The 26,671-nt window shown below is 39.4% G+C and overlaps 1 protein-coding gene across 2 annotated transcripts in view; it reads right to left on the bottom strand.

Annotated features, from left to right (window-relative positions):
- The window catches only part of NRP1 (neuropilin 1), a 113,562-nt gene that overhangs the window by 53,117 nt on the left and 33,774 nt on the right, over positions 1-26,671 (bottom strand). For both annotated transcript variants that reach the window (XM_054629427.2, XM_054629436.2), the window contains exons 4-6: positions 13,707-13,888; positions 9,013-9,240; positions 1,319-1,474 (exon numbers count right to left, since the gene is read on the bottom strand). In XM_054629427.2, the coding sequence (XP_054485402.2) occupies positions 1,319-1,474; positions 9,013-9,240; positions 13,707-13,888 (566 nt within the window). The remainder of the gene's footprint in view (positions 1-1,318; positions 1,475-9,012; positions 9,241-13,706; positions 13,889-26,671) is intronic.

Here is a 26,671-nt window from a genome sequence, read left to right as displayed (position 1 = left end):
GGGGGAGTAATATCAAAATACATAAAAAGTGTCTGATTTGATCCAGACACATTGGATTTCCCTGTAGGCTACTGAGAGGGACAAGTAGCTCCTGGGGACACCTCACATGCCTGGGATAATTAGGTTGGACTGTCCTCTGGAGGTGACCAGACAACACAAAGAGTAAGGGTGGCTGAAATTAAACGAGAGAATTTGCTTCTCTGTCTAAGTCTGCAGCATATAAAATGCTTCCTCTTGTCATCCAAAAGGGTTTTCATACACACCAACTTCTGTTCTGCTGTCCTGTGTTTAAGAGCTGAAGGCATCTTGGCATAGCAGATATTATTAATTCTGATTTCAGAGTGATGGTGCATCTACAGCCTGGGTAGGGTGACTGTGGAGGAGGGGGACACGGGGGACACAAATTGTTTGTGCTGGTTATGAAGGGATGGGAGCAGCACCTACATAAGGAGAAACCAAACTAGCTGAAGGTACAATGCTTTCCACAGAGGCTGTGAGTCCCCATTCCCTCTTCCTGCCTACATGTGTGTAAGAAAGCTGTTAAAAAAGCATGGAGTGGAGGAGAGATGGGGAGTTACAGCTAAATTTTCAGTTTACTCATTTTTCTTTTGTCCCTTTTTTCATTAAACAAGTACATCAAATCTGTATGAATCTGCTCAAAACTCAGTAAAGACACAGAAAGGAGAGGGAGTTTGATATAAAGCGTTTGTTTTATCACTGAGGAAAGCAATGAAATCTGCAAGGACATGGTGTAACACGGCGTGTTATTTTCCTGTTTCCCTCACTTCATTTCATTCTCTGTCCAAAGGGTAAGCATGAAAAGGAGTCAACTGAGAAAAAAATACAAAACACAGAACAAAGCTTAGCTAGCTTATGAAATGGTTTAACAAGAGCACATATATTAAATGGGTTCTTTTTATTCAAGAAATCGATCATCAGAGCTTATTCCATGTAATAAAAGAAGGCTTTGGATAGTGCATTCATTGTTCATGTTTCATTGTTTTAATGCAAGTGTTCAATTGCTCTGCATTCCTGCGTTTCCTTGGTCAGCACAGTTTTTCACAATAATTATCCCAACTTCCTGGCAATACAGTGGAATAAAACTGTAAGGAGAATTCTGCTTCTTGCACTTCTTTTCAAAGGGCAGCTGTTCTTTAAAAAAAAAAAAAAAAAAAGAAAAAAAGGAAAACAGAACCAATCTTTCTCTACCCTCTTATTTATTTAAGGTTTCTTTAAAGCTTCAGACAACACCTGGTGTGCAAGAAGACATAACAGAGAGCATTTTCCAAGAAGCTCTGCGGGATAGATAAATACTGACCTTCTGAGACACCGCTCTGTGACACACTGTAGTTTGCTGAGAAGCCCTCCTTTGCTATTGCACTGTCAGTGTAGAATACCATTGAAAGGATCCCCGTTGAAGAGCGGACACGTCCTGGGTTGTTTTGCCCACAATAACGCCCGATGTGTGGGCCAACTGCAAAGAAACAGGACACAATAGTAAACTGCCAGGGCTGCTCTGACAATAGGTGCCACTACAATATCCTCCCAAGGACAGTCCCTCAGCAGGAAACGGTCAACCTCTGTAACAGCTCAAAATAACAATGCCATCAATATTGTTCATCAGCGATGAACAATAAATTGTTTATCCTACCCTGGCAATCATACTTCTAAAATGCTCTGGATAGCACTCCATGAACCTCTGAAAATGTACAGACCCAGGATTTAGAAAAGTGTCCTTCAAAGTGTGCAGAGAGGGCAGTGATGCACAAAACTACTCATACAAAGCACCACAAGTATTTTCCAAAGTGTGATTGAAGCACCAATTTATGACAAGAGCAACTGAATGGCCTGATTTGCCAACCTAGTACACAAGATGCTGTGTACTAGGAGTTCAAACAGTGCCTTCCAGGTTTTATGCTCTATAGAGCAGATGATCTGTTAATTTCATTTCAAACTTTGAAAAAACATTTTTGACTCATATTGAGGCTATGACCAATGACTCTTCATCCCCCTTTATTTAGGCTTTCAAAACCCCATAGCTCTCTTGCCCATATCATCAATATTAAGGAATATTGAAAAAGAATTTGAGAGTGAAATCTTAATCCTTTCAAAAGAGCAAGAATTTCTTAAGTATATCTTCATGTCACAGAATACACACACATACACAGTTACATGATCTCTCTTCATGTTAATACTGTATAAACCAGATTTTGGTATTTTTCAACATTTCCTGGGCAGTGAGATAATCTTTTTCCTTAATTAAGCTACTCAATTCACAACCAACATATGTGGCCTTCTAGCACTTGAGCATTCCCTACAGATAGGTCCCTAGGCTGTGGAATGGTGGTACATCTGTGCTTACAAACAATAAGAGAAGATAATGCTAAAACCCACCCATGGAGCCAATCATGAAAATAATCATGAGGCGTCATTCTAATGCTTACACCACTGGCTTTCCAGGCTTAAATTAACACCTTGTCATTTCTCTAGGAAGTCCATTACACTTTCAGTTTAAAATGTAAAATGTTTAGATATCCTAATTATTCACAGTTCAAAGAAAATCTGCAGCTAACATAATTTTCTAGTCCTTTATTGGCATTTTCCAACAAGTAAAACAGCTCCAGCTTGGAATAACTTAATACTTACTTATGTAAGCTACACATTTCTGTAAGGCCCTAGAGTTGCCAGAAAGAGGGAGCTCAGATGTTATAGCTCTTGTTGCCAGCCTGTGCTTTTCTATCCATATTCTGGCCACAGTAACTCTTCTGTTGCCTTGGCAATCCCATGGCATTTGAAATACCTGCCAATTCAGACTTTTTCCACTAAGGTTGTTCCATGAAGCATTGATAGAATGAAACATCCTATAGAGGATATGAATTGAATTCTTCCTCATCCCAGAAATCATTAAAGCTTCATGATTTTATTTTTCAGAGAGAGAAATTTGTTTAGACTATTACCATTAATGGCTTTTTAAAAACATAAAATAATGCCCCCACATTCCAGGTGCTGCAGGTTTCTGGTTTTGTGTTTGCTTTTGTTTTCTTTTGCATTTTCTGTGTGCAAACAGCTCTGATCCTGCTCTTTCTCAGAATGGCTTTCAAGATTATAGCTGCTGATGGTGTTCTGAGCTGCAAGAATGTAAGGAGGATAAGGCTACCATGTTATGGTGCTCTGAGCCTCCCTCCTCCCATTTCCTGCAGGGAAGCCTCTTTGAAAGGACAAACAGAAGAGAACTTTGTTTAAAGCAGACAGGCTTCAAGATTCCCCATGACTCACTGGTTTATAATTTTTAAGACATATTTAGTGATTATGCATTTGAGTCTTCAAGAGATTGGCCCTGCCATCACAGTACTATTCCCTTTGCCAGCTATGTGGATGCAAGTGCCAAAAAAGTGCAGAATATGACACAAAGAGGTATTGAATTTTTTTGTGCAACGTGTAAACCTTAGCCTGCTGAGCTAATACGATATTGATCTGAGCACAACTGGATGAAATAGAAATTCTCCTTCTTCCATAAATAGCTAACACAAAGTTCCTCCCTTCCATCATTTTTTTCCATTTAAGCCTTGAAAACTTTTGAATGACAATAAATTACCAAATATTTCATGTGTCACCACATCAAACAAATGCTGTGCAGGAAACCCATCTGAGGAATCATTCGGAGGGTGAGACTGCTGTCTGTTTAGGTGGACTATGCCACTGGTTATGTTTTACCATCTCCCTGACAATTCCTTAGGAAATGAGATGGGATTTCATATTAGACTGTATAGAGTTCTAAATGGCAATTCTGGGGCAGAAGGTGCTGAAAAGTCAGGAGGCCAGCCTCTAACTGTGGACCATCCTGTTGCTGTGACAGCACCCCTCAGTAAGGCTACTCCAAATGTCACTTGGATTATGTCCTCACTCATGGATGCTTCTACACTCCCTGTAGAACAAAGGCATTGCAGTGAGCCAGCCACCTCATCTGGCTGCCCATGCTGTAGCAACTTCTGAGACCTTGGCTCCTCTTTTCACTGACACAGCATTATACAGTGGAAATCTGAGGAACTTTCTGGTTAACAGATGGAGGGACAACTAAGAAATCTATTTTGCATGCATTTCCCAAAATGCAGAATCTAATTCTATAGCTGGGATAAATCCTTGATTAGTCTTAATAAGTATTTTGGAAGGTTTACAGATCAGAGTGCAGAATATATAGTAAGTGGCTGGTGGTTTAAGACTAAACAGAAACCTTATCCTAACTGATTCTTCTTTTCTTTACCATTGTTTGCCCTTCTTCAGAAAGAATATTGATATGAGGAAATTCTGAATATTACTGAAATACACTTTTACCTATCTAGCTGAAATATTAGCTTTTGGAATTAAGTTTAAGAACCCCCCCCCAAAAAACCCAAAAGCAAGGAAAAAAGGTGTATCAGACTTCTAAAACAGTAAAACAAATGTTATGTTAACTAGCCATGTATTTAATTTCAAAGTTGTTTTTTATAAGCTTCCTTGTATGTTGTGGACAGTATTTTCACATCACTGTGATTTTTATTGAAAAATAGTTGCACATAATTTAGGATGCTGAAGAAGAAACAGCCAAAAAATTAATTCCATCCTCACATTCCAGTAGTCAACCACACTGAGCTTGTGTATGCCCTTAGATCTTAATGGTTTCTCACAAGAGTGTAGAAAGCAACCACAACAGGAGAAACACACTTAGATTAATAGCAACCTTCATTTGCACTGATGTTAATGACTGCAGTAAAGCATTCTGCTTTGCTCTGTAATTCAGTGGAAGCTCTTGTGGTATTGACTGAAGCAGCAATGCTTAGGCTGTGGTTCTCAAACCATATGTAAACTTCTTTAAATTACGTTTGAGCTCTAGTAGACAGCCTATAGAGCTTCAAAGAGAGCTGCATGATGAATATGTGCAATTCATCACTAAAGCTAGGCCTCCTCTTGAGTGGGCTATTTTTCTTCAAAGTCATCAATGGAGTGTTCTCAGCAGATGCTGGCTGAGATATATCTGTGCCTTGGGCAAAGATATTTTTGGTATCTAGTTTATTCATGCAAAATCATATCTTTCTGTTCTGAGATCTACTCACTCTCCTGCTCTAAATCCACCTGTTATCTCTTTCAAACCATGGTCCCTTTTCTGTACAATATTTGCAACAAGCACCTGTAGTTCTCAGATATTCCTCAACAGGTTTTTTTTCACGAAACAAAATGCCAGGTTTGAGACATTCCTGAATGCCTAGCATTCCCCTCTTGAAACAGCAAAACACTTACACCACTGTTTAACTTCAGTCCTGGAAGGGTCCTTGGTGAATTCCTTTTGAAGGCAATCTAACTTCACATGCTTCAAAGATAAGCACGCATTTTGTAGAATCAAGTAGCAAATACTCAGCACTTGCCAGCTTCAATCCACTGAGAGGACAGCCAGGTAGGCTGAGGACTGCATGATTGTGACAGAGCATTTCAGGATTTATGTCTTTTTGAATGACTGTTACAGTTGCTGTCAAATTCTCTAACAGAAAATTGTTTTCCATCAGTGAAATAGAAATTATGTAGAAGTAAAATGTAAATGTAAGCTTACTGACTTTGACATATCCTTTTAAACATCATTGTGAAAATTTGTTTAAAAGAACATTTCTCTTTACTTTTTCGCTTTTTTTGGGGGAGAAGGAAAGAAAAAATAATCACAGCTGTATAAAACAGCAAATTTATTTCCTGCTGTTCTCTAGGGACTATAGCTTAATAAATTCTATAGTGAAAACATTTTCTACTTATGTTGGGTTTCATCTGCTCTAACTTAGGCATCTGAAGTTGACATCTGACTTAGGGATTCATAGCTTTCATTATAGTCAATGAGACAAGACACTCCAGAGGTCTTCTAACTATGTCCTAAAGTAGATGTTGAGACAGGACAGGGTGGGATGCTGTTCCCTGCTAGGAACAGAGGGATAGCTGTGCCTGGCTCAAATAAATGCTCATGCCTATTTTCCAGAGATGCATGTTCAGGGGGCTGTCCACCTAATTCTGCTGTAGTTGAGACAACAACTATTTTCCAAAAAACTGTTCTCTCTCTCCTATTACAATACTGCCATCATTCCAGGAAACCACAGCTGTGATGCTGTGGAGCAGGGGATGTGAACTGAGGGATAAACATTTTTTTCATACATTAAAAAAACGCTGTCACATTTCTATCAATGCAATAGCAGCTTTAACACAACTGGGCATGTGAGCAGCAATGCATTACAACAAAGAAAAATAACTTCCTTTTCTATGGATATATCACTAAACAGAGCGGGCCAGGGGACACCCTCTGGACCTGCAGCCAGTCACAGGGACTGCTCCTGGGACCAGGCCAAGAGAGTGACACAACCTGCCCCTGTGGGGCTCTTACTGGCTGGCCATGTCCAGCTTGCCTGTTGAGAATGATCCCTGGCTTTCACTGTCCTCCAAATCATGCTTAGGAATTTCTTGGGAAAGTGCAAATTGATGTGTGCTAAAACTGTGCAAGGGAGTGCACCAGCAAATTAGAAGTGCACACAAGCATATTAGTTAATATCAGTTAATGCAGAATACTTCTGCACAGGCTAAAGGGAAATGGACAAATGGCTCAAAGACTCACCCTGGGTGAGTCTCCCTCCATCAAAGGGAGCCATACTGTATAATTTACCACTGTGCAGAAATTTACTATTTTCATGTGGATACAAGTTAGATTTATTTTTCCCCAGATACTCTCTCTATATATTCTCCAGCATACAGACATTCTCTATCTTCAGTTCATGGCCAGGTTGTACCAGTGGTTTCCTGTGCCAGCTTTGCTCTTCAGCTGAAATAGTTCTCCCTCCTAGGGATTCATCCTGACATGCATTTATAGAAAAGCAATCACATTCCCTCTTTCTTTGTAGTGTTAAGTTAAACAAGAGAGACTGACTGCTGGCTGAGGATCATCCTACAGTGAAATGATGCAGCAAACATTTTTCCTACAACATTTTTGCTGCAACCTCCAACAGTTTATATCAAAGAAAACATTTTTTCCAGCCTACAATTTCTGTTGAATATTTACAAGTAAACATGCAAGTACCCTTAGTGGATGTCAGGATCATTTTCAGTGCAGAGAGTTTGTGAGACAGTTTGCGGAAGGCTGATAATGCCTGTTGATAATTGGTCTTCAGTATGGCTCAGCCACTTTTTTGAACCAGGAAATTACTGCTTTGAAACCCTCTACATTGACAATAATGCATTTCTTTTTGGTTATATTACACATAAATTGATTTACTGGATCATCTTTTCAAATATCAGTTTAAATGCAAGCTCTACAGGACAGATTTGGCCTATATACAAATAAACCTATTATTAAACGTTCCAGACATCATTATTGTACTATTAAAATATTGTTTTTCTAATTGAAGCATTAAATACTAAATAGTCTTTTAGCTACTGTTATGGATCTTTCTTCACTCCTTATTGAGGTGGACTGAAAAGAGCCATGATAAACCCATTAAGCATAAAATATGAAGAGAAAAGCACAAATATATGCTAAAAGACATATATTTCCTGCAGCATCAATGGAAGCTTTAAGCAAAATTATATTGGGGATTTATTTAGGAAAACAGTCAAGTTTTAATGCATTATTAAAGTGTATTCCTTAAGTTATGTTTTCATTTAAATCAAATATTAATGTAGGATTAGCAGTTTGTAGAAACTGCCACTGCTGTTCATAAAACAAACCAAAAAAATCTATTAATATGGGTTATCACACTAGTGGAAAACTGAAATAGTTGTAATTAGTGCCCTATACAAACAACATAAATCTTCAGTCACTGAATTTTGCTACAAATTAAAAATTAAGAAGAAAAAGGACAGTTTCAAGATGCTTCTCTTTATCAGCTTATGCCAAACACAGAAACAGTGAAAAAGGCATCACTAATAATCAGCTTTACATAGCTGTTTCCACACAGCTCATATAGGCATTTGGGCACCCTAAAGGCTGGGCATTCAGCTTGAACAATGCCTTATAGGCTGGAGCTGCAGCCTTTGGCTCCGGGCCCTTGGAGAGTTGGTACATGGCTGCCCTGCCTAGGGGAGATTTGGATCTTGCAGACCCAAGATTGTACATGAAAATCCTAGAGAAATCATGTAGCTATTTTATTTGTCAGACTCAGTGTAAAACAGGGCTATGGGGTTGGGCAGAAGGTGAAATGAGGGCTCTCTGGCTCCATAGGGTTAGCTAATATCTAGCTATGCACTTAGTGAATGTGCACAAGGTCAAGTGTGGTCAACAACTAAATGGAAAATTACTGAGATGGCAGAGACATTCCACAAGGGTACCCAACACACCCACCCTGACAAATGAGGCCATCTAATCAGAGATTATAAATTAACAAATTAAGATAAAACCTTTGGATTTGCTTAAAGTGTTGGAAGAGAGATCACTATAATGGAGGAACCCTGCAGTGCCCAGTCACTGAAGTCACCTGAATGAATAACTCAGTGACTGTTTACTGACCTGGGTAATTGTTTAGTCACTATGATTTCAACTGCACGGACACCAGATTTTCTCTGGCAAAAAGATTCTCTGCTTTGGCAGCTGGTCTGTAACACAATTCCTCTGCAAGTCAGAGGGTCAGTACCTGAAGTTCAGTTTCTTCAATTTGTTGGAAATGTCTGGACTATACTCTTGGGTTAGCTGTGAAAATTTGAGGACTCATTATAAGACTTCACATTAATTTATTTTAGTGTAGGAGGTTCATCACATATTACCACTGAACACAGATGTTTCTGCTAAGCCAACTGTTAAAACTGAACATATTTCATTAAAAAAAAAATCATTCACACTATGATATGCTTTACTGAATGAATTTACAGAGCATTTTCTCCATTTTTTTTTAATTCAACTCACTTCACATAAATCAAGCAAGGATCTCTCTAGCATGACAGTTTAAAAAATGGGACTATGCCTTCTGCACGCCACTACATAGTAATGGTTATGCATATTACAGTCCATTTTTCTCTTACCATCGGGGAATCCATCCCAGATTTCCAATCGGTCATAGCGACAGAATGCTCCCCCTGGAGTATTTGAATCAGGTTCTAGCTCAAAGCTTTCAAATTCCAGTACAATCTCTGACATCTTTGGTGCAAAGATAATGTAAGTGCATTCAAGGCTATTGGGATATTTTTCAGGGAATCCAGGGGACTTTATCACTCCACTTGATGAAGTAAAGTTTCTGGAACATTCAGGCCCTGTAGGAGAAGGAGAAAAATCAACGGGGTTAACACTGTGCTACTAAGCAAAGCAGTTAGCTGGAAAACAAATTAGGTTGTATTGTCTCTCCAGCAGCAAAGGTGGCTTTTCAATGAAACACCTCATTTTAATCGCCGCATTAATCATTCAGCCAGCTTGTTCCTATTATTGATAGTCAGTCATTTAAAGCCCAATCCACATATACTGTCTGATCTTCAATTTTCAATTTGTATGGAACAATATGAAAACTTGTACCAGCTCTAGAAAAAATTATGACAAATACAAAGTCATGTGGGAACAATGAAAGTGTAAGCTGCAGAAATCTCGACAGAGCCCTAGAGAAATAATTATAGCCCCTTCAAGCTCAAATCTTTAAATCTTATGGCTGACAGGCTTTTATTGGTGAAATAGAACTTTTTACAAAAGCGGGTGAGTGAATTCAGTAGAGGGAGTAGTGGTTTCAGATTCCTGGAGCACTGACTCAGTAACTCTGCCAGATGTGACCTATGCCTCCTTGACAAACTAAATGTGAAAGGTAATTCGTACATGTACTGAGGGTGAGTGACTCATTCTGAGTGGTGTTGACACAGGTGCACCAGTAAAATGTTGCTGTTAGTGTGGGCATGATAAACTGTGTGATTACAGGCAGTGTTGCTAGAAGTCACCTAATGTCAGTGTTGACACACCAGCTTTCCCTGATGTTCCCACCATGGCATAATGGGATGCTCCAAACAGTGCTCTTGGTGGAGCAGGAAACTGGTAGTGAAGATTTGAGGGTATAAAAGGCCAGGTCACTGGATTTGCCTTTGTGAGTACTGGGACAAACTGGAATCCCTCTCTTGTTGATAGATCTCATTTCTCCTTTATTCAGGTCCCTCAGGAATCCTCTCTGTGGATCCCACACCTGCAGATGTACTCAGAAGTCAGCTGCAGGCACTGCCCACACATCTTCCCACAAGGTCTGCCTTTTGACACTCCAGATTTAATAGAGTGATTTACAGGACTTGGGGCATTGGTGGATATCAGCTGGCCTGGGGAGTTTGAGTAGCATGACTCAAATGAAGGTCCTTAGACATGGAGCAGAGGAAGGACACAGAGAGCAGAGCTTGGTTGCAGCAGGCAGGTCTGTGCTGGAGGGTGGCGTGTGTGAGGCCCCAATCTGGATGAGGATGCCCAGCATCCTTAGAGACTGTAGTCAGGAGCCTTAGAGGATTTCCAATGCCTAACACAGATCATTGAAGGAAAACAGTCTGGCTTGTTGCATATATGAATACTCTTATTTCACTATAGAAAATGTTTTCATTGTGAATGTGCCAAACATATTACCCCCCACAGATCTGGCCACCTCCCAGCTAAATTCAGCACTCAAGAGAGAGGTCTGAATGAATTTACTCAGTTCAGGTATCCTTGCCCTTCAACAGACACTGAGAGGAAATTCTTGAACTATCACATCAATATTCAGAACACTTCATGGCATATTTTGGAAGATGTGGATATTGATGCTCATGTAACCTGACCCATTCCAATTTGGGAAATTACATTTTGCCTATAATTAAATCACCCCCTTACACATTAGTTGAATATTCCTCTTCTCTCCCTGTCATTCCCTTGTCTCCTTGTCATGCAGGGGAGGGTTATATTCTGGTTGTTGCTCTTCACTCCCACCAGTAGCTGCTGTTCCAGGATAAAATAGCTTTGCTATGCCATTCATAGTATAAACTGCTCTGTACTCCTCTTGGAATCCAATAAAAGATGCAATATAAAATGTAAGCCAGGATCATTATTGCTTTATTAAATACAGCCAGATCCTGGCTCCGAGTGTGTTCACTCGTCAGGCTCTTACACTCACACATAGTATCTTGATGCCAGCTTGCTTTATTTTAAACAAGTTTGAATCAATCTGGTGCAAGAAACAGAAACTGTTTTCAGGGGTGCTTTCTCACTAAAATGCCCTCCAAAGATTTTGACCCTTTACTGACACTGCGAAGCAGCTGCAGGAATTATATCAATACTGAGGCTATGAGGAACTCCATGGGCCAATGTGCATGGAAAACTGGCAGAAAAGGTTCCAGTGGAGATACCAAAAGTAGATACTTCTGAGGTGGAAAAACTACATGTGTACATGTGCATGAAACAAAGGAAGAGATATGAACTGAAGGAAATACAGAGAGGAGGCAACAGAGAGAGCAAAGAAAAAGAGATGACATTGGGGATAATTTAATCTGCTATCTGTGGGTGTCACTTAGCCAAAAATTCATTTGCCTTCTTGGTCGACACTTTCTTTTCTCTCAGTTTACACCATAAATTTAGTTGACTAAAGTTAGGAATGTTGAATGTGAACTGTATAGATACTTTCCTAGTGAATACGTCACTCGTGCGCCCTAAAATAGAATGTCTGCCCAAGCCAAAATGATGCAAATTTCATGTGGGCTAAGTGTTGGGCAAAATGTTTTAGTCCTGTTTTAGTTTTACAACTTCTTCAGTGTCTCTCTGGCTACGGAGCTGAATGAGAAGTAAAGAGTAATGGGCAAAAATAGATTGTGTGCTGGAATGAAGCTCAGCCTTCAGCTCAGCACCACAGGACCTTGGGCTTGGGATCATTCTTCCTGAGCCCATACCTGGGAAATGATGAGCTAAGTTGTGAATATGCTAAACCAGACATACTTGTCTGGTGTGAGCAGCTGAGCTTCACCTTTCACCTATGCAAAAGGGTGAACTGATTTATTTGGCACAGATATTAAAATGCAAAACTGGTACAGCATATATGCATTTTTTCAGAAGTTAAATAGGGCTGTGTTCCCACAGCAATGATAATTTGTATCCTTTGTGTACACATGGCATTTTCTAACACTGCATGGTGATAACTGTCCTGCCTTAATATACAGTTTATGTGGAATGAACTGGAGTTAAAGTTGCTCTGGGAGCCATAATTTTGCGTTTCCTGACTTCCATGTGTGTAAAATCACATTCATAATGCCATCTTAACATGGTAAATGTGCATCTTTGAGGCATGTAAATGACCACACAAGGAAATAAACACAATGTTCCTGTCAGAGTTCTGAGTTGTCACTACACTGTCAGGAAATAAATAAAAATTTTTTTCTTGAAAGGGTTCAGTTACTAAAATAGATTGTTTCACAGATCATTCTTTCACTTCCTCTTGTGTTTCAGCCTTGTTCTTCATGAAAGATGGTACTGCATATATAAGCACTGAGAAACGTCAGAACACATTTTCAAGAGTTTAGGCTCCAAAGGATATCAAAATAAATAGAGATATTTTTTCAGGAAAGCTTGGTGTCATTTGGATGCTGAATTCTTTCAAAAAATGTGACCCTGGAGGTCAGCAAAAGAATTTCTGGGAGTCAAGAGTGGATTTACAGACAGGGAAGATGGTGAACAAGAGGTCTGTGGCCCCAATTAGCACTGTGCAGAGCAGCAATAGCAATAGAAAAGAGACTTCACTACTGTGTTTCTCCTCATTAACAGTACAGCTGCCACCAAGAGTGTGTGCTGAACACAGCTAAAAATCTGTCTCTGGTTTAGGTGCATAAAAGGGACTTGGACTGGTTCTGAAAATGGGGCACCGACTGGGAGTGGTGTGCATTGGAAATTTGAAGTTTTGAGCTGCTTTTGTGAATATGACCCTAAACATTGATGTTGAAGTCAAATTTTTTTCCTAGAAAATGAATGTTATTGTCTTTTCATACATGATGAGTTTTGGTCCTGTATTCTCCAGGAATGGAATATATGAATTATTACTCTCCATCCAGCTATAGAGAAGATGTATGCCAAAAAGAGTGACCTTACAGCCCTTCTAGCTATTGACTCAGGAAGAGTGTTATAAAAGAGGGAGTGTCTCTCTGTCTGGTTAATCCTGCACTCTCTGTTTCTCTGTGCCTCATGAAGCTAATTGTGCTCACTGGCACTAATTCCTGGCACGAGCATCCAGCAGGTCATGCCTGATCAGTGTGAGCTGCTTCTCCCTTTTACCTCCCAAACATGATTTGTGAAAGCAGCAGCAACATCATCTGCTGCCCACGTGTACTCGGGTCCTTTCCGAGCCCGCAGCCATCTCTTGGGAGCGCAGAGCAAAACACTAACCAAAATAACCCAGGGACTCAGAAGGTTGCAGTGCTGTTGAGGCAGTAACATTGTAAATCATACAGTAATTATTAAAAAAAAAAAGGAAAGCAATAAAGCTAATGGTTTTAAGATGGTTGAAACAAACAGCTGACGAAAACTACCATATTTCATGCAGAGGAGTCAACCCTCAGACGCAGCTGACCCACTGGACTCGTGATGATTTATACCCACTGAACACACACCCCACCTTGGAATGACTGGGGTAATAAGATTTTCCCTTTCAAGCATTCTCATGCATTTTCCCCATTCCAAAGAATTAAAGTGAACTTTCTGATGCAAGTAAAAATCAGAATGAACAATGTAACAATGAATAGTTTCTTACCTCTTTTGAAAACTTCATAACGGATAGAAAATCCTGCTCCATGTGTCTCATAGTCAGAAACAAATTTAATAAAAAGATATGGTCCTGTAGACACTACAGGAGGGGGAGCAATTTTTCCACAGTACTTTCCCCATAAGCGTCCTTCAGCATTATCTCCATCAATCACTTCAACATAATCATACCTGGTAGATAAATGGAAGGAAGAAACTTTTAACTTCCAGGAAAGAAGGAGACCTAATTAATTTAGAAACCATAACACAACATAGATAATCAAGAAAAATGCTAGCTTGCTTGGAAAATGCATTATGCTGAAAGATGTAAGCAAAATGAAATAATTAAAATGGACTACATTATGTCTGTAGACATCATCTGGCAACATGGAACTATTAGGAAGAATGGTGTCCATTATGCTTGCAGACAATGTCAGCTAAAGTAACCAATTAACAAAAAAAAAAAAAAAAGGAAATCTCACGAGCACAATTCTGTATTATTAAATTGTGTTCCTTTGTCTGTGTAGTGTTGTTATCAATACATAATGCATAGCATTCTTTTCAAACTGTGAAGTTCTGTTATGAATTCAAAAATGTCTTCTTGGCTGTAGCTCTTTATGAACAATGCTTTGATTTCCATATGCTGTCCTCCAAACATATGTCCACAGAATAATAAATAAATCCCTAAACATTAGATTTTGCTCAAAACTCCATGATGCTGCAGATCAGTGGTAGAAAAATCTGTTCTTTTCCTTATTATCTGGACAAATAGTTTGGAGCACATCACAAAATCCACAAGCCAGTCACAGCACTTGGCTTTTTTCAGACAAAATTGTTTCAATACAAATCACCTTTGCTTAGGTATTCGAATCAAGAAGTGCACGTTACTACATTTATATTTGTACAGCATGTGATTACTAGACAGACTGGGCTAAAAATCTCAGTGATGATTTACATCAAACCTAAGACTGTATAAAGAAAAGCATGTAATAACCAAATAATGATTGCTAGTAAAAGTTTGCCTGTGAGCAGCACTTTAGGGCTCCTCAGCCCTGTCACCAGAGATGCCAATGTGCAGTGTCTGCTCTGACAGATTTGGTGTTCAAGGGCTGAGGAGAGCAAGCCCAGCAGGCTGGGGGTGCTAAAGCAGCCCAAGGAATACAACTGAGAATGAAAGGAGAACTGCAGGTGCAGAGACAGGTCTGTTCTTAAGTTTTATTAGCAGATGATTTCACCTGACCACAGACAGGAAGGAGGATCAGACCCAATCTGTAGAAGCAGTTTTATCTTCTCCTAGAAAGTGGCTTTTGGAGCTTGGGTTGTGAACTGTGACTCTTTCAGGCAGCAGCAAAAGGCTTTTCCTTGCTGCTGCCTCTGTGTCTCAGCCACGCTGCCCTTTCATTTAACAAGTTGCTGTTAGCCAGACAATCTCATTTACTTTTCATTATCTTACTACGACTGACATTAAAATGTTGCCATTAATTTGTTTAGACCTTTATATTCTACTGTTATGCTTACTGAAATGTTCCAAGCATATTAATATACAAGGAAGAGCTAAAAATGACAGGACAATAAAGTGTGTCTGGCATTTTTAAAGAGATCAAAGGAAAAAAAAATGTCTTCATGATGACCAATGTCATTTTTAACAACTCTGCTCCAAACCATCCAGGGCACATTACTTATGTTTACATGAAGTCCTGTGAGACAGCTGCAAAGATGATATCACTAGTTAAAGTGGACAGCTTAAGGCTCCTTAAATTAAAAATGACATTACCTCATCAGTTAAAATTGTGTGCCAGCTTTGGTGTATATCAAATAGAAAATAAAGCTGACACTGATGGAACTGTAAGCATTAACATATGTGAAATATTGTGCTAACTGCATTTCTTCTTATGTATTTGGTTTTTCTAGTAGCAATTGCTCAGCTCACTAGCTTCACTGTCCCAGTGCAGACTGGTGGAAATACAAAGCGGAAATATGCATTTCTGAGATAATTTTACAGATACTTAAGTAGCCTGTATTTTTTAAAATTAGACTTTTTTTCTTTCTATAATGTCTTTATGATATGTGTATAACAAGATTTGAAAGTAAGGAGAAGAGCTGTAAAGAGACTTCAGAATTTTTGGGGTTTTGTCTGGTTTGTTTTTTATTTTCCCTTCTCAGAAATATCTTTAAAAATGCCATCTCTAGGTTCCCTGCAAAAACCATTGAAAGTACTCAGGGATACATGCTACTAATTTTTATATTTTGGGAAAAAAAAGTATGCTGAGAATTTTTAACAAGGCAACCTTTCTCCAAATAATCAGCTGCTTGTTAAAAAGAAAGAGTAACCACATAAACCCACAGCATCTCAGTGACAGTCTTTGCTCCATTTACCCCATGGTGACATTATTTCACCATTTTCCCAGGCACCATTCTTTGCTCAAGATTCAACAGTAGACAAATTTTCAAATGGTGTGAAAAAAAAAAAAAAATGCTTAGCAAATTTTACATTCTTTTTTGCTTCATATATAAAGGAGATAAAAATTCAAAAGGCTTGGATTTGGTGCTTTTATTCTGGTACACCTTGAAAATAAACAATGTTATATAGTCTTACTATAGTCTTGCTTCCATATACAGCCAAAAAATAAGTAACCTGTAAGTACCAATTTTGCTATTATATGAAGTAAATTAGGCAAAAACCCCCTATTTAAATTAAATTCTATCACTCTCCTAGTTTTCCTCCTTTATAGCAATAGCCTGCCCACACTTTCCATTGTCTGCTGTAGTGACAGAATCGTAATTTATGGTGCTCTTCCTGGCTGCTGTGCAGTTGTAAATGACACAATTTGGTTACTAAAAGGCTTTCTTCTAATGGATTTTTGCAAGTTAGAGGTCATGCAGCCCCATGGAAGATTGGAGGATTTTTCAATTTTTTTTCTTTCATTTTGAAAAATTACTGACAGACAGTGAAGAAGTTTAGCTGTGAGACAAAGGGTAAGAAGAACAATTTGGAAAGAGGAAGCTTTAGAGATCAGTCCCACAACCTTCATATTCTAATGATCATGTTTTACTTTTGGCAGTTAACAAATGGATTTGGATTCTCCCACACTGGTGGCAACATATGATAACTGGGCTGCAGTAAATGAGTAGCTATATTATTTTTTTCTTAGAGAAGTAAAATTACTCTGGATTTTACTAGTTTATACTTGGAAACCAACATCCTGCTGTCATTTTTGCACTTTTCAAGAGCCTACCAGAGACCACAGCATATCACAAACAACTGGTCTTGTAAATAGGAGAAAGTACAGTCACAACTTGGGAACGGAGTTGCTGCCAAGGAAGCTCAGAAAGCAGCTTGCATTCCCTCTGGACTTGGTAGCAGTTCTTTTCCATAAGTTTGTCAGAAGATGCTGTGCCAGGGATACAGTTGGCACGTTGGCATCCCTGTGAGAAGACTGAATGTGTCACCTCCGCAGCACCCAGACAGACTTGGCACCCAGCCCAGAATACTGAGTTTGCAAATTTGGATTTCCCATTTGGCAATTCTTCACTCAGTTACTGCTGTCAATGGTGTGGCAAATATTTCTTGTAATTTTATAGTCCTTTAGGGCTTATGGCAGAGAGATGTAAATATAAACATGGTGCTAGCCACTGAGTGCAGTTTCGGGTGAAAGACTCGAGCGTGAGTTCAGATGTGAAAATAGGAGATGCCTGCCCAGAAGAGAGGACAGTCGGTGAATGTGTTCATGGAGCTGCTTTGCCACGGTGCAAAAGGCATTCCCTTTTTGCTTGCCTGGGTCTTTCCAGATATCCCAGTTCTGTTTGCACCCTCTGTAGTGTGCAAGGCTTTTGGGTGGGAGACTGATAAAGAGCTGTGCAAGAGCTCACACACACTTCCTGCTCCTCCCAGCTGCTGCCTGCACAGGCCATACTAGTTAGCCCTAATTTTATGGCTTAGTAAAGCCATGACTGGGAGACATTTCCAGTGGAAAGATAAGGGAATCTAGAATTCCTCTACAAAGTCTTTAAGGAATTGCAAAGAACTTGTTCTTTTTCGGAAAGTCTAAGGTGTGGTTTTAGGGAAAAAGCCAAACAATACCTATAAAATGAGCCCTGGGCAGTGAAAAACATAAAGAGCTGCAGAATTCAAATTTTGGTGAATTTTCTAGTACCAGTTTCTAGTAAGTGGTAACAGTGCTTACATAGGGGTTCAGTTCTGAACATGCTGGAGACCCTGAACTGCACCATTGCATGTTGTACTGCAGAAAGTGAGGTGCTGGAAGTGCTGGAAAGCCCTGCCTGCTCCTGAAGCCAGCCATTCTGCCAAGCTACACTCTGCTTCTCCACATTTGCCTATTACCAGGGCAGTGAGATCTCCTGCCTTTTTCCTTAAAAAATTCCTTTTCAAGAAATAGGCAGAACTCAACTGAAATCTAAATATCTGCCATTTAATCTTATGAAACAGTCAGTGAAATATATAAAACTATAATTTACATCCAAGTATACCATATTTTTCTGCAGCCTACTGTGATCTACATAGCTGTTATGAATACTTTGGCTATTCACCTGTTAGGATGAAAAAATTTCCCAAGTGTTTCTTTATTTTATCACTCTAATTCCACATCCAACGAAGCTGCTAAATTTCTCCCTGACATGAATTATCCACCTTGGTCAGACTATCTTTGGTTCTGAAAATTTTCTTCTTAGTACGTATCTTTCTTTTGCCTTTATTTTATAAAGATTTTTTTTTATTCCTCACAAGTCTCCACTTTCGTCGAACAGAAGGCATTGCAAGGAGAAATCTAAATAAAGAGCTTCAAGTTGTTCTGCACTGTGGCTTTGTGCCCCATTAGTTACTGAGGGTTAGAGGTGTGGGATTTACTGCAGTGTTTGTGGCACAAGGCAATCTGTATCCCAGAGCTAAAAGCTTAAAAGCTGCAGGCACTCGAGGGACACCAGCCTTAATCCCAGTTTATTAGCAAAAAGAAAAAAGAAGTACATGCTATAAAAAATAAAAAATTAGGCATAGCCCCGAATGGGCTGATTTTCTGCCTGTAACCTCAGCATCTGTTGCATTTCTCTTCATCTGAGCCTCCTCTGTGCAGCCTGAGCAGTCTCCAGGGCCTCCTGTAAGGTAAACCCATCTCGTGGGCCCTGGGGCACTGACCCATTGTGTGAAGATGCATCAGCCTTCCCTCTAACTGGGACTGTCAGGGCAGGTGTCTACACCAAGGGGAAATAATTCCTCACACGTGGGCCTGACAAGACACCTTGATGGAAGGGAAAGCAGCATGCAGCCCTCAGAGGATCCTGGGTGACTGCTGTGTCCTTAACAAGTCTAAGCAGGGCACAAGTGTTCCCTGATCACTGGGTGACAAGGGAACTGCAGGGTTTTTTCCCTTTTTAAGCCCCACCCCACTGTGTCCTTCCTCCCTCCCTCCCCTTTTTTCTTCAAGTCTATTAAAATGCCCAGCAGATATTTCTCCAAGGATGGACATGCACACTGTTGAATTAGGATGAACCAGGCAGTGCAAGCTCCATGAGAAGGGAAAGTGGGAGTCAGTGCCCATGGCAGGAGCTTTTAAACTGATTTTGCCTGTACTGGATTCATGGTGCAGATGCAGCCCCCTGAGGGAGACAACAGATCATCTAAATCCCAGAGTTCTTTAAAGAGCTGGATATTTAAATGCACAATTTGCAATCGATTAATGATTTGTAATGTACTGTCAGTTTGGGGGGCCTTTGTTTCCATTGGTCTTTTGTGAGCTGGTGTTTTTATGGTGTTCACCCAGGGCCAAAATTCACTGGAGTTATTCATACAAAGGTCCTGTCAACCTAAGAGATTTCTGGGAATAAGGCCATTGGGATTTGGCCACTGTTCAGTAATTTACTAATGCCATTAACTGACGGTGGGTTTCCATTAAGAATGAACTACTGAGGGTCTATTTTAGTGCAAGACAATGAGGCAGTGAAAAAGAGAAAAGATGTAACAAAGACATCAATGAAGATCTACAGTTACCCACTGCAACAGTTAAATTCCAACCAATGTTAGCAGCACTCTTGTTATTACACTGGTTTCTAGAATAATTGAATGCATTGGGATTTGCACTTTCATTTAAAATTAAGCTTTTAATTCTCTGCTGAACAAAGGAATCTGAAAAGCCTCATATCTTAACCAATAACATTTTAAAATCCAGAAGTAACAAAAATAATCATTACTATTTTAAAATCTGAGTATCCTTCATCAAAATGCTCCTTGCATTTTGGCTCATGTTTTTTGAGTACCTGGGACTGGCAGAACTGAAGATCTGAACCAAATAAGCAAGATTGTATCTGCACTTTTATCTGTACAGCTCCAGTGAGAACAATAGCCAGATCTTTATCTGCTGCAAATGAGATTAGGCCCTTTATACCAATGGATCTAAGTCGGTTTACACTGACATATGGCTAAAGAGGGTGCAAGTGGTGACAGAATATTTTACCTTGTGTTTACTTGGTTCTATTCTATTAATATCAAATAAAATCTGGAAAATCCTTTAACAGAAATGAGAACACCAGGATTCACTTTTGGAATGCATGTAACATTGTCATGCAGAAAAAGAAGAAGAACCAGAGGTTATTGATTGGGTTTTGAAATTTTAGCATTACAATGTCCTAAGGGAAGTAAAAGCAAAATTCATCTGCTAAGGTCTTCAGCACATCTATTTGCAAAAAGCATTTCACCAATGAAAAGACTGATCTTGAAGTTACAGTAAATTCCACTGATTTCACTGCTTGCCACATACTGTAATAAATTATAATATAATGATCCCAGTATATAAAAATGAAAACCTCTTCTGGGAAGAAACTTTCAATTTTAAACCTCTTCAGTGAGAAACTTCAGTTCATAACTTTCTGGCACAGAAAAATGCTATCTTTTCATGGAAAAGGTTTCTGTCTGTCAAATAAGACAAATTTACAAATGCTTGACTTCCACTTTAAGTGGGGGAAAAAGAAACACTTAGCAGTTTAAAGACTTCAGAGAGGAAGGAGCTTTCTAGTGTCAAACTGGTGAAGTTTAGTATTTATAGGAATTTCACATGCCTCTAATTACTTTAAACTCAGTTCCCAAGTAAAATATGCCATCTGGAAGATATTAGAGTCATTTACAACTTGTTCACTTCCCTATTTCACTGCAAAATCTTACCTCTTGCCAACTTTCCAGTGTTCTTCACAAAATGAAATGCAGTCTAATTTTTACTGGTTGTTTAATAGTTACTTTATCTATGTTGAGACAGCTAAGGGTTTTAGAGACTGGAAAAATAGTTACATTTTTTAAAAACTAACTTTCTTATTACTCACTGTACCTCAAGCTTTTCATGTGGATGTTTCAGGTGTGAGGGTTATGCCTATGCTTAGATTAGCATTTAGCCACTAATTTGACACGGTTAGATTTGGAAAGATATTCTAGGTGATAAGAGAAAGAAGAAAGATGGCACAAACAGCCATCATGCATAAGAATAGGCTCTTTAAAGCAAAAAAAAAAAAAAAATTCAAAAAAATTGACTATATGGTTTTGTTTTTGTTTCTATGACCTCCCAAGAGATGCCCATCAATCAGAAAACTTCTTGTTAGTACAGCAACTTCATCCAAGTATGCCAATCTGTTTATAAGTGAAGCTTTGCGACATTCCTCTGAGGTAAAGTTGTCATTCTCATTTTACATATGTGGAGACAGGAGAGAGAGACTGAGTGCCAGCAGTCTTACAGGAATTTTGCAAACAGCAAGGAACAAAGCTGAGATAGCCATATACTGTGTTTTGAGCATAAGAGCCCAGTCTAGCTTCTCCTGAAATAATGGAAAGATTCCTAGTGGCTTCTGTGGGTTTCAAATAAAGCTTCTTAACAGAGGCTTGAAACTTGGAAGTTTTCCTAAGCTATAGAATGACTGGAAGAAGGGGCTGCAAAGTCTCACACAGAATCACAAATACATTTCTGTAGGAGAACTAGACTAAATAACTTGCATACAGAGACTCATGCATATATACACACTTGCACTCACTGTACACCTCTATATCCATCAAACATTGTTTTCATGTGCCTAACAAGTTTAATGATTTGTGGTTGGATGAGTGCTCTGTGCATGTACTGCTGAATTCACTAAAAGCCTGCCTAATTGGTAAGTTAGAGAAGCCTTGGGTTTGCTTCCTCGAACGCTGAAAGAACAGAGAAAGAGCTGTATCAAATGGAGATCAGAATCGGTTGTGACTCCTTTTTCTTTCCATGAAAGGAGGAAAGAAACGCTTTAAAGTTATGGCAACCTTATAAAACTCCATTTGGGAGTTTGAACCACTGATTAATTTGTAATTATCCTTTGGGGAATCTATGTAGTATATTAATCACAACCTTAGGAACTCAACTTTTAAAAGTATAAGGTAGATGTTAGCTTTTCATGAAACTGTGAAAGTTCAGAACATAAAATAAGTTCCACACTTGGGAAACTCAGATATTTGTCCCTTGTGGGCTGTCTACAACCTCTCTGACCAATACCTGTAATTAATGAAACTAAAAGAGGCTAAAGGAGAAAGGAAATTACAGACATACATATCAGCTTTAGATCAGAAGTTATAGCAATTCTCTTCCATAGCAACTATGTCCTGAAGTTCTGTAAATACAGTAAAATGATGGGCATTTTCATTTACTTCCAGTTAGGAACTACATAAGGGAATATTAAGGATGCAGTTTTAGGCACTTGGAGTTCAATATTTCTCAGTATTGTTCCTTTTCTTGTGATTTCTGCATCACATGCCCTGTGGGCAGACCTTGGGCCAAGTGGAAAATCCACTGTGCGGTTAGTGTCTTCACATACTTAGTCTGTAGTGATATAAATGACTGCTGTGGGTCTTCCTTGCCTGAAAGGGTGACACATGTAAATGATTGGATTGATTTTTTGCTGAGACTGTATCTCAAACCTGTATATAGCCACACGATTAGGCATATGTACAAACAAGTGGAGTTATTGGAAAATGTCCAGCTTTGCATTTGAAACTTTTTGGCTTGTCAGTGTTTCATCATATGCAGTTATTAGAGTTTTTCCTGTGGATTTTTACTGGGGAAAGGAGGGTCAGACTCTCTTGAGCTATCACTGAAGAAAAACAGAGTTTGAACTACATAAAGGAGATCCAAACTTTCAAACTTTTTTCTGTATTGAAAACAGAGTCCTTAAGTGTGTGAGATACGTGGCATTATTAGGTAAACATTCCCATAATGCTGAGAAGATCTTTGGCAGACTATTGTAACATGTAGATGAAAACCATCTCCTTACTTCTTTCTAATAATACAAACTTGGGAAGGCGAAGTGCCTGGCCATAACATCTAGGAGTGCTCTCTGGCACAGGAGGCACACAAAGCTGAATAACAAACATTTGTAGTTCAGAGATCAACCCACTTGCAATGTCTGCAAGTTTCCTGGCGAGCCGTTATCTCAGCACAAAATCATTTGGTTGTGTACATTGCCACTTTAACAAACAACCCTTAAGCACATGAGTAATACCTAGGGTTGGCAACTTTAAAGGAGCCCTGGCTTTGTGAAATCTGAATGATATTTCCTAAGAGCAGTGCAAGGAACATTTACTTAAGGATGATGCTTTCAAATTCCAGACTTCTGATCTGACTAAGTGTGGTTGAAGAGCTGCCTGAAAAAGTCCCGTGGTTTGTCTTCTGTTTTGCAAGTGGGACGTGTATGCACATATGTGTGTGTGTTTCTCTGTGTATATTTTTGTTTTCTTTATACAAGAAAAGACCTGAATAATTTCAGATGTTTTTTTGTAAAGTTCATTCTCAGCCAGAGAACAGCCTAAGAAACTTTTCAGCCTGGAAGGCGTTCATTTCAAAACCACTAAAGCAGATGAGAGCTGGGAAGCAGAGTGTCTGTGTAAATTTAAACTATAGTAATTGCCAACCAATGCTTTTCTATTAATTTGTTGTCTAACTTCAGTAGAGACATTATAAATAAAACCCCTGTTGATAATGCATGACTTATGCATGTCCTTACAGGTGTAGTCTGATTTTGCACACATCAGTGTGTCAATCCAACATGAGTGCAACCTCTCTCTGAGATTCTGCTCTTGAAATCTGCATTAGGAAATTCAATATTACCCTCAGAATTATAATTTTCTTATAAAGTATGATTACTTAATGTTTATTGCAAACAGATCACTATTTAAAGTGTTTCAGATTTACAGTTTTTGTAATAGAGCTCACAGTTAAAGCATACCAATTTGAAACACCAGGATAGAAAAGTTTGTCCCATTGAGCAACTTTATTGCCATTTTATTGTGGGTATCCTAGAACTGAAAAGTATATATAACTTAAATAAATGTATTTATCTTATGCTAAAATATACCATAGATGTTTAAAGCTGCTAAGCCTGAATTTAGTTAATTTTTATCCTGTATCACAGAGAATGTCACAGTTTTTATGTGTTTTGTGACCTTATGATTTATATGGGTCTTAAGAAATAACTATGTCTTTAGAAAAGAGGAAAACAGTGGCCAATAAACATTCCCAGTAGCCTAAAAACAGGAACAGCTTGTTAGCTGAGGTCAGCCATATGACCCAGTGCCCAGTGAAACTGCATTGTTATAGCTGGAATGTGGGGCAAACCAGCCATGCAAAAAAACCCACCCCAGTGATTCACCTTTCATAAAAATGTCTTAGAAAGAGAGGCATGTGATAATGACTTACAGGAAGGAAAATGTGCACAGCAGATCAGCATCATCTCTGGTACAGATTTACAGGGTTTAGTGGCATTGCATCTGAGGTGCATTGCCCTACACTAATTTAAAATGGAAAACTAAGTGGAAAACCTATCAGAATTCACAAGGGTTTGCTGAAAAATTTGTTTTCCGTTGTTTTCTTCTGGTACTTAATACTTTGGAAAGCAAGCAGGGTAATGGACATACACACAACACAAACACATACACAGCTCATGGGCTTCAGTAATTGGGACCATACTGAATACATGCATGCCAGCTCAACCCCCCCGCGGGAGCTGCACAAATGTCAAGGAAGTATTCATTAAATGGGACTGAGTTTGTCTTCTTTCCACTTCCTTTTCCTCCCTCATCAGTGCAACTTCTTGAGCTGCACTCTCTCTTAAGTCTGCTGAGCATTTGGGCTCACACTCAGTGGACGCTGGATCTATTTTGGAGTGGCATGGCTGTGAGATGACCCCTGCCTTGAAATCAGGGCAATGTAAAACCTAAGTCAGGAGTAGCACACTCCCAAAGAAATTGCTTCTTTTGAGGTCAGAAGTAATGTTCTCCTAGAACCACTCTCCCATCCTTGTACAGGCTGCTTTGACAGCTGTAATCAGGAAAAAGACACTCTTCAGGAAAGAGCTGTTACTGGGTCCAAGAAAGTATGGATTATGATGTTGATATGTTTTCTGCATTTCATGGGTCAGGTTTCTGCCCTTGCTTTCTACTTAGAGAAATGGACAGTGTGACATGGGGCTATAATAATGTATTACTTGGCAGACCAATTGGATCTGCAAGTAACTCAATGAATTGCAAACAAAAATGGCATTGCATCTTCTTTCCTTTTGTAATCCATAAGGGAGTGATGTTCTTAGTCTTCTTTAATTAATTACAATAAATAAGCCTTGAAAGGCAATAAACCATTATACAGCTGAGGGAAACACTGCAATTAAATGGATAAAATACTGTTTTGATGGCTTTTGTTTACTTTACACTTTCAGTAGGTATTTATAAATGGTTTTACTTTTGTTTGTCTACTTAGTGGTGATAAGCACATCCAAGAGCAACCTGTGTAAGACTCTGTGGTATTAAGCATTGATTCCTTCCTCTCCTTCACTCCTGGCAAGCAGCACACTAACTCAGACAGACAAGCCGTGAAATGTGTTTGGGCCGGATCCTCTCGTACGTGCAGAGAATCTGTGCGAGATAACGCCAGGCTTTCCTTTATGGTTTAATAATGCAAAAGACAGGCTTTCACACACTGGGGAGAACAAGGTTTGTTTGCCTTATGCATTCTTAAAGGTATAAATTGCCCAAAACAGTAGTAGGAAGTCTGGGAAGGAAATGAGATAATACACCATCCCTTTCCTCACTCTGAGCGCTCTGAGCAGGCTGACAGAGAGGGCTGACTTGCACAGAGGGACTCGGGGACTCCTTTTGGCAGCACAGCCTCCATCCTTCTGTTGCAAAGCCTCCCTGTGCTGTGTCTGAGGGGGTGCAGACCCCAGGGTGCTGCACACAGGGCACACAGTGCCCCTCTGGAGCTGCCTTCCCTGGCCAGCAGTACTCCAGACCCCGTCACCTTGCAGGGTAGCAGTGAAAGAGGAACCTGTGGGTTTGCTCTCTCAGTACCCAAATAACCAACAGCACACCCAGCTTTGAGCCAGGTGGTAAATGCATCCTGTTCAGCCCCTACTCTGAATAAAACTGTTGGTATCTGGTAGGGGAAGGTCTGTAGCTGGAAAGTCTCAACCTTTGTGTCAAAACCACTTGTTTTTATCTCAGACTGAAACATTATTTTCATAATTTTTAAATACAAACCCTTCCTGTCTGAACAGCTCATGGGTTTCATGCTGCCGAGTCTAGGTGTCCCTGCTAGTCCCCCTTTAAAATTTTACAGTGTAACATAACCTCATTTTGTTATACTGTAAACATTTCCAAGATACAGGATCCTGTTTTTTACTATGGGGGGAAATGGTAATAAACCCCCTCTTCCCTGAAACATGCAGAAAACCCTGTCAACAAATTAATTGTACACGTTCCTCATTAGCTTTAACCCGGATTTGGTCTCGTGGGCACTGTAAAGCCAGTCCCTCTTTCTCCCTGAACAAAGGGATGTTAGGAGACTTACAAACCACTGTAAGTGGCACAATCCTGCCTGACTCACAGTACCAACACTCTGTGATGAACAGATTCCTGAATCAGCTCCACTGAATTGAATTTTCACATATTTGGCATATAACATCCCGTTTTTC

The sequence above is a fragment of the Agelaius phoeniceus genome, chromosome 1, assembly GCF_051311805.1.
Source record: "Agelaius phoeniceus isolate bAgePho1 chromosome 1, bAgePho1.hap1, whole genome shotgun sequence".
NCBI lineage: Eukaryota > Metazoa > Chordata > Aves > Passeriformes > Icteridae > Agelaius > Agelaius phoeniceus.
This window is presented reverse-complemented; position numbering and strand designations above follow the sequence as displayed.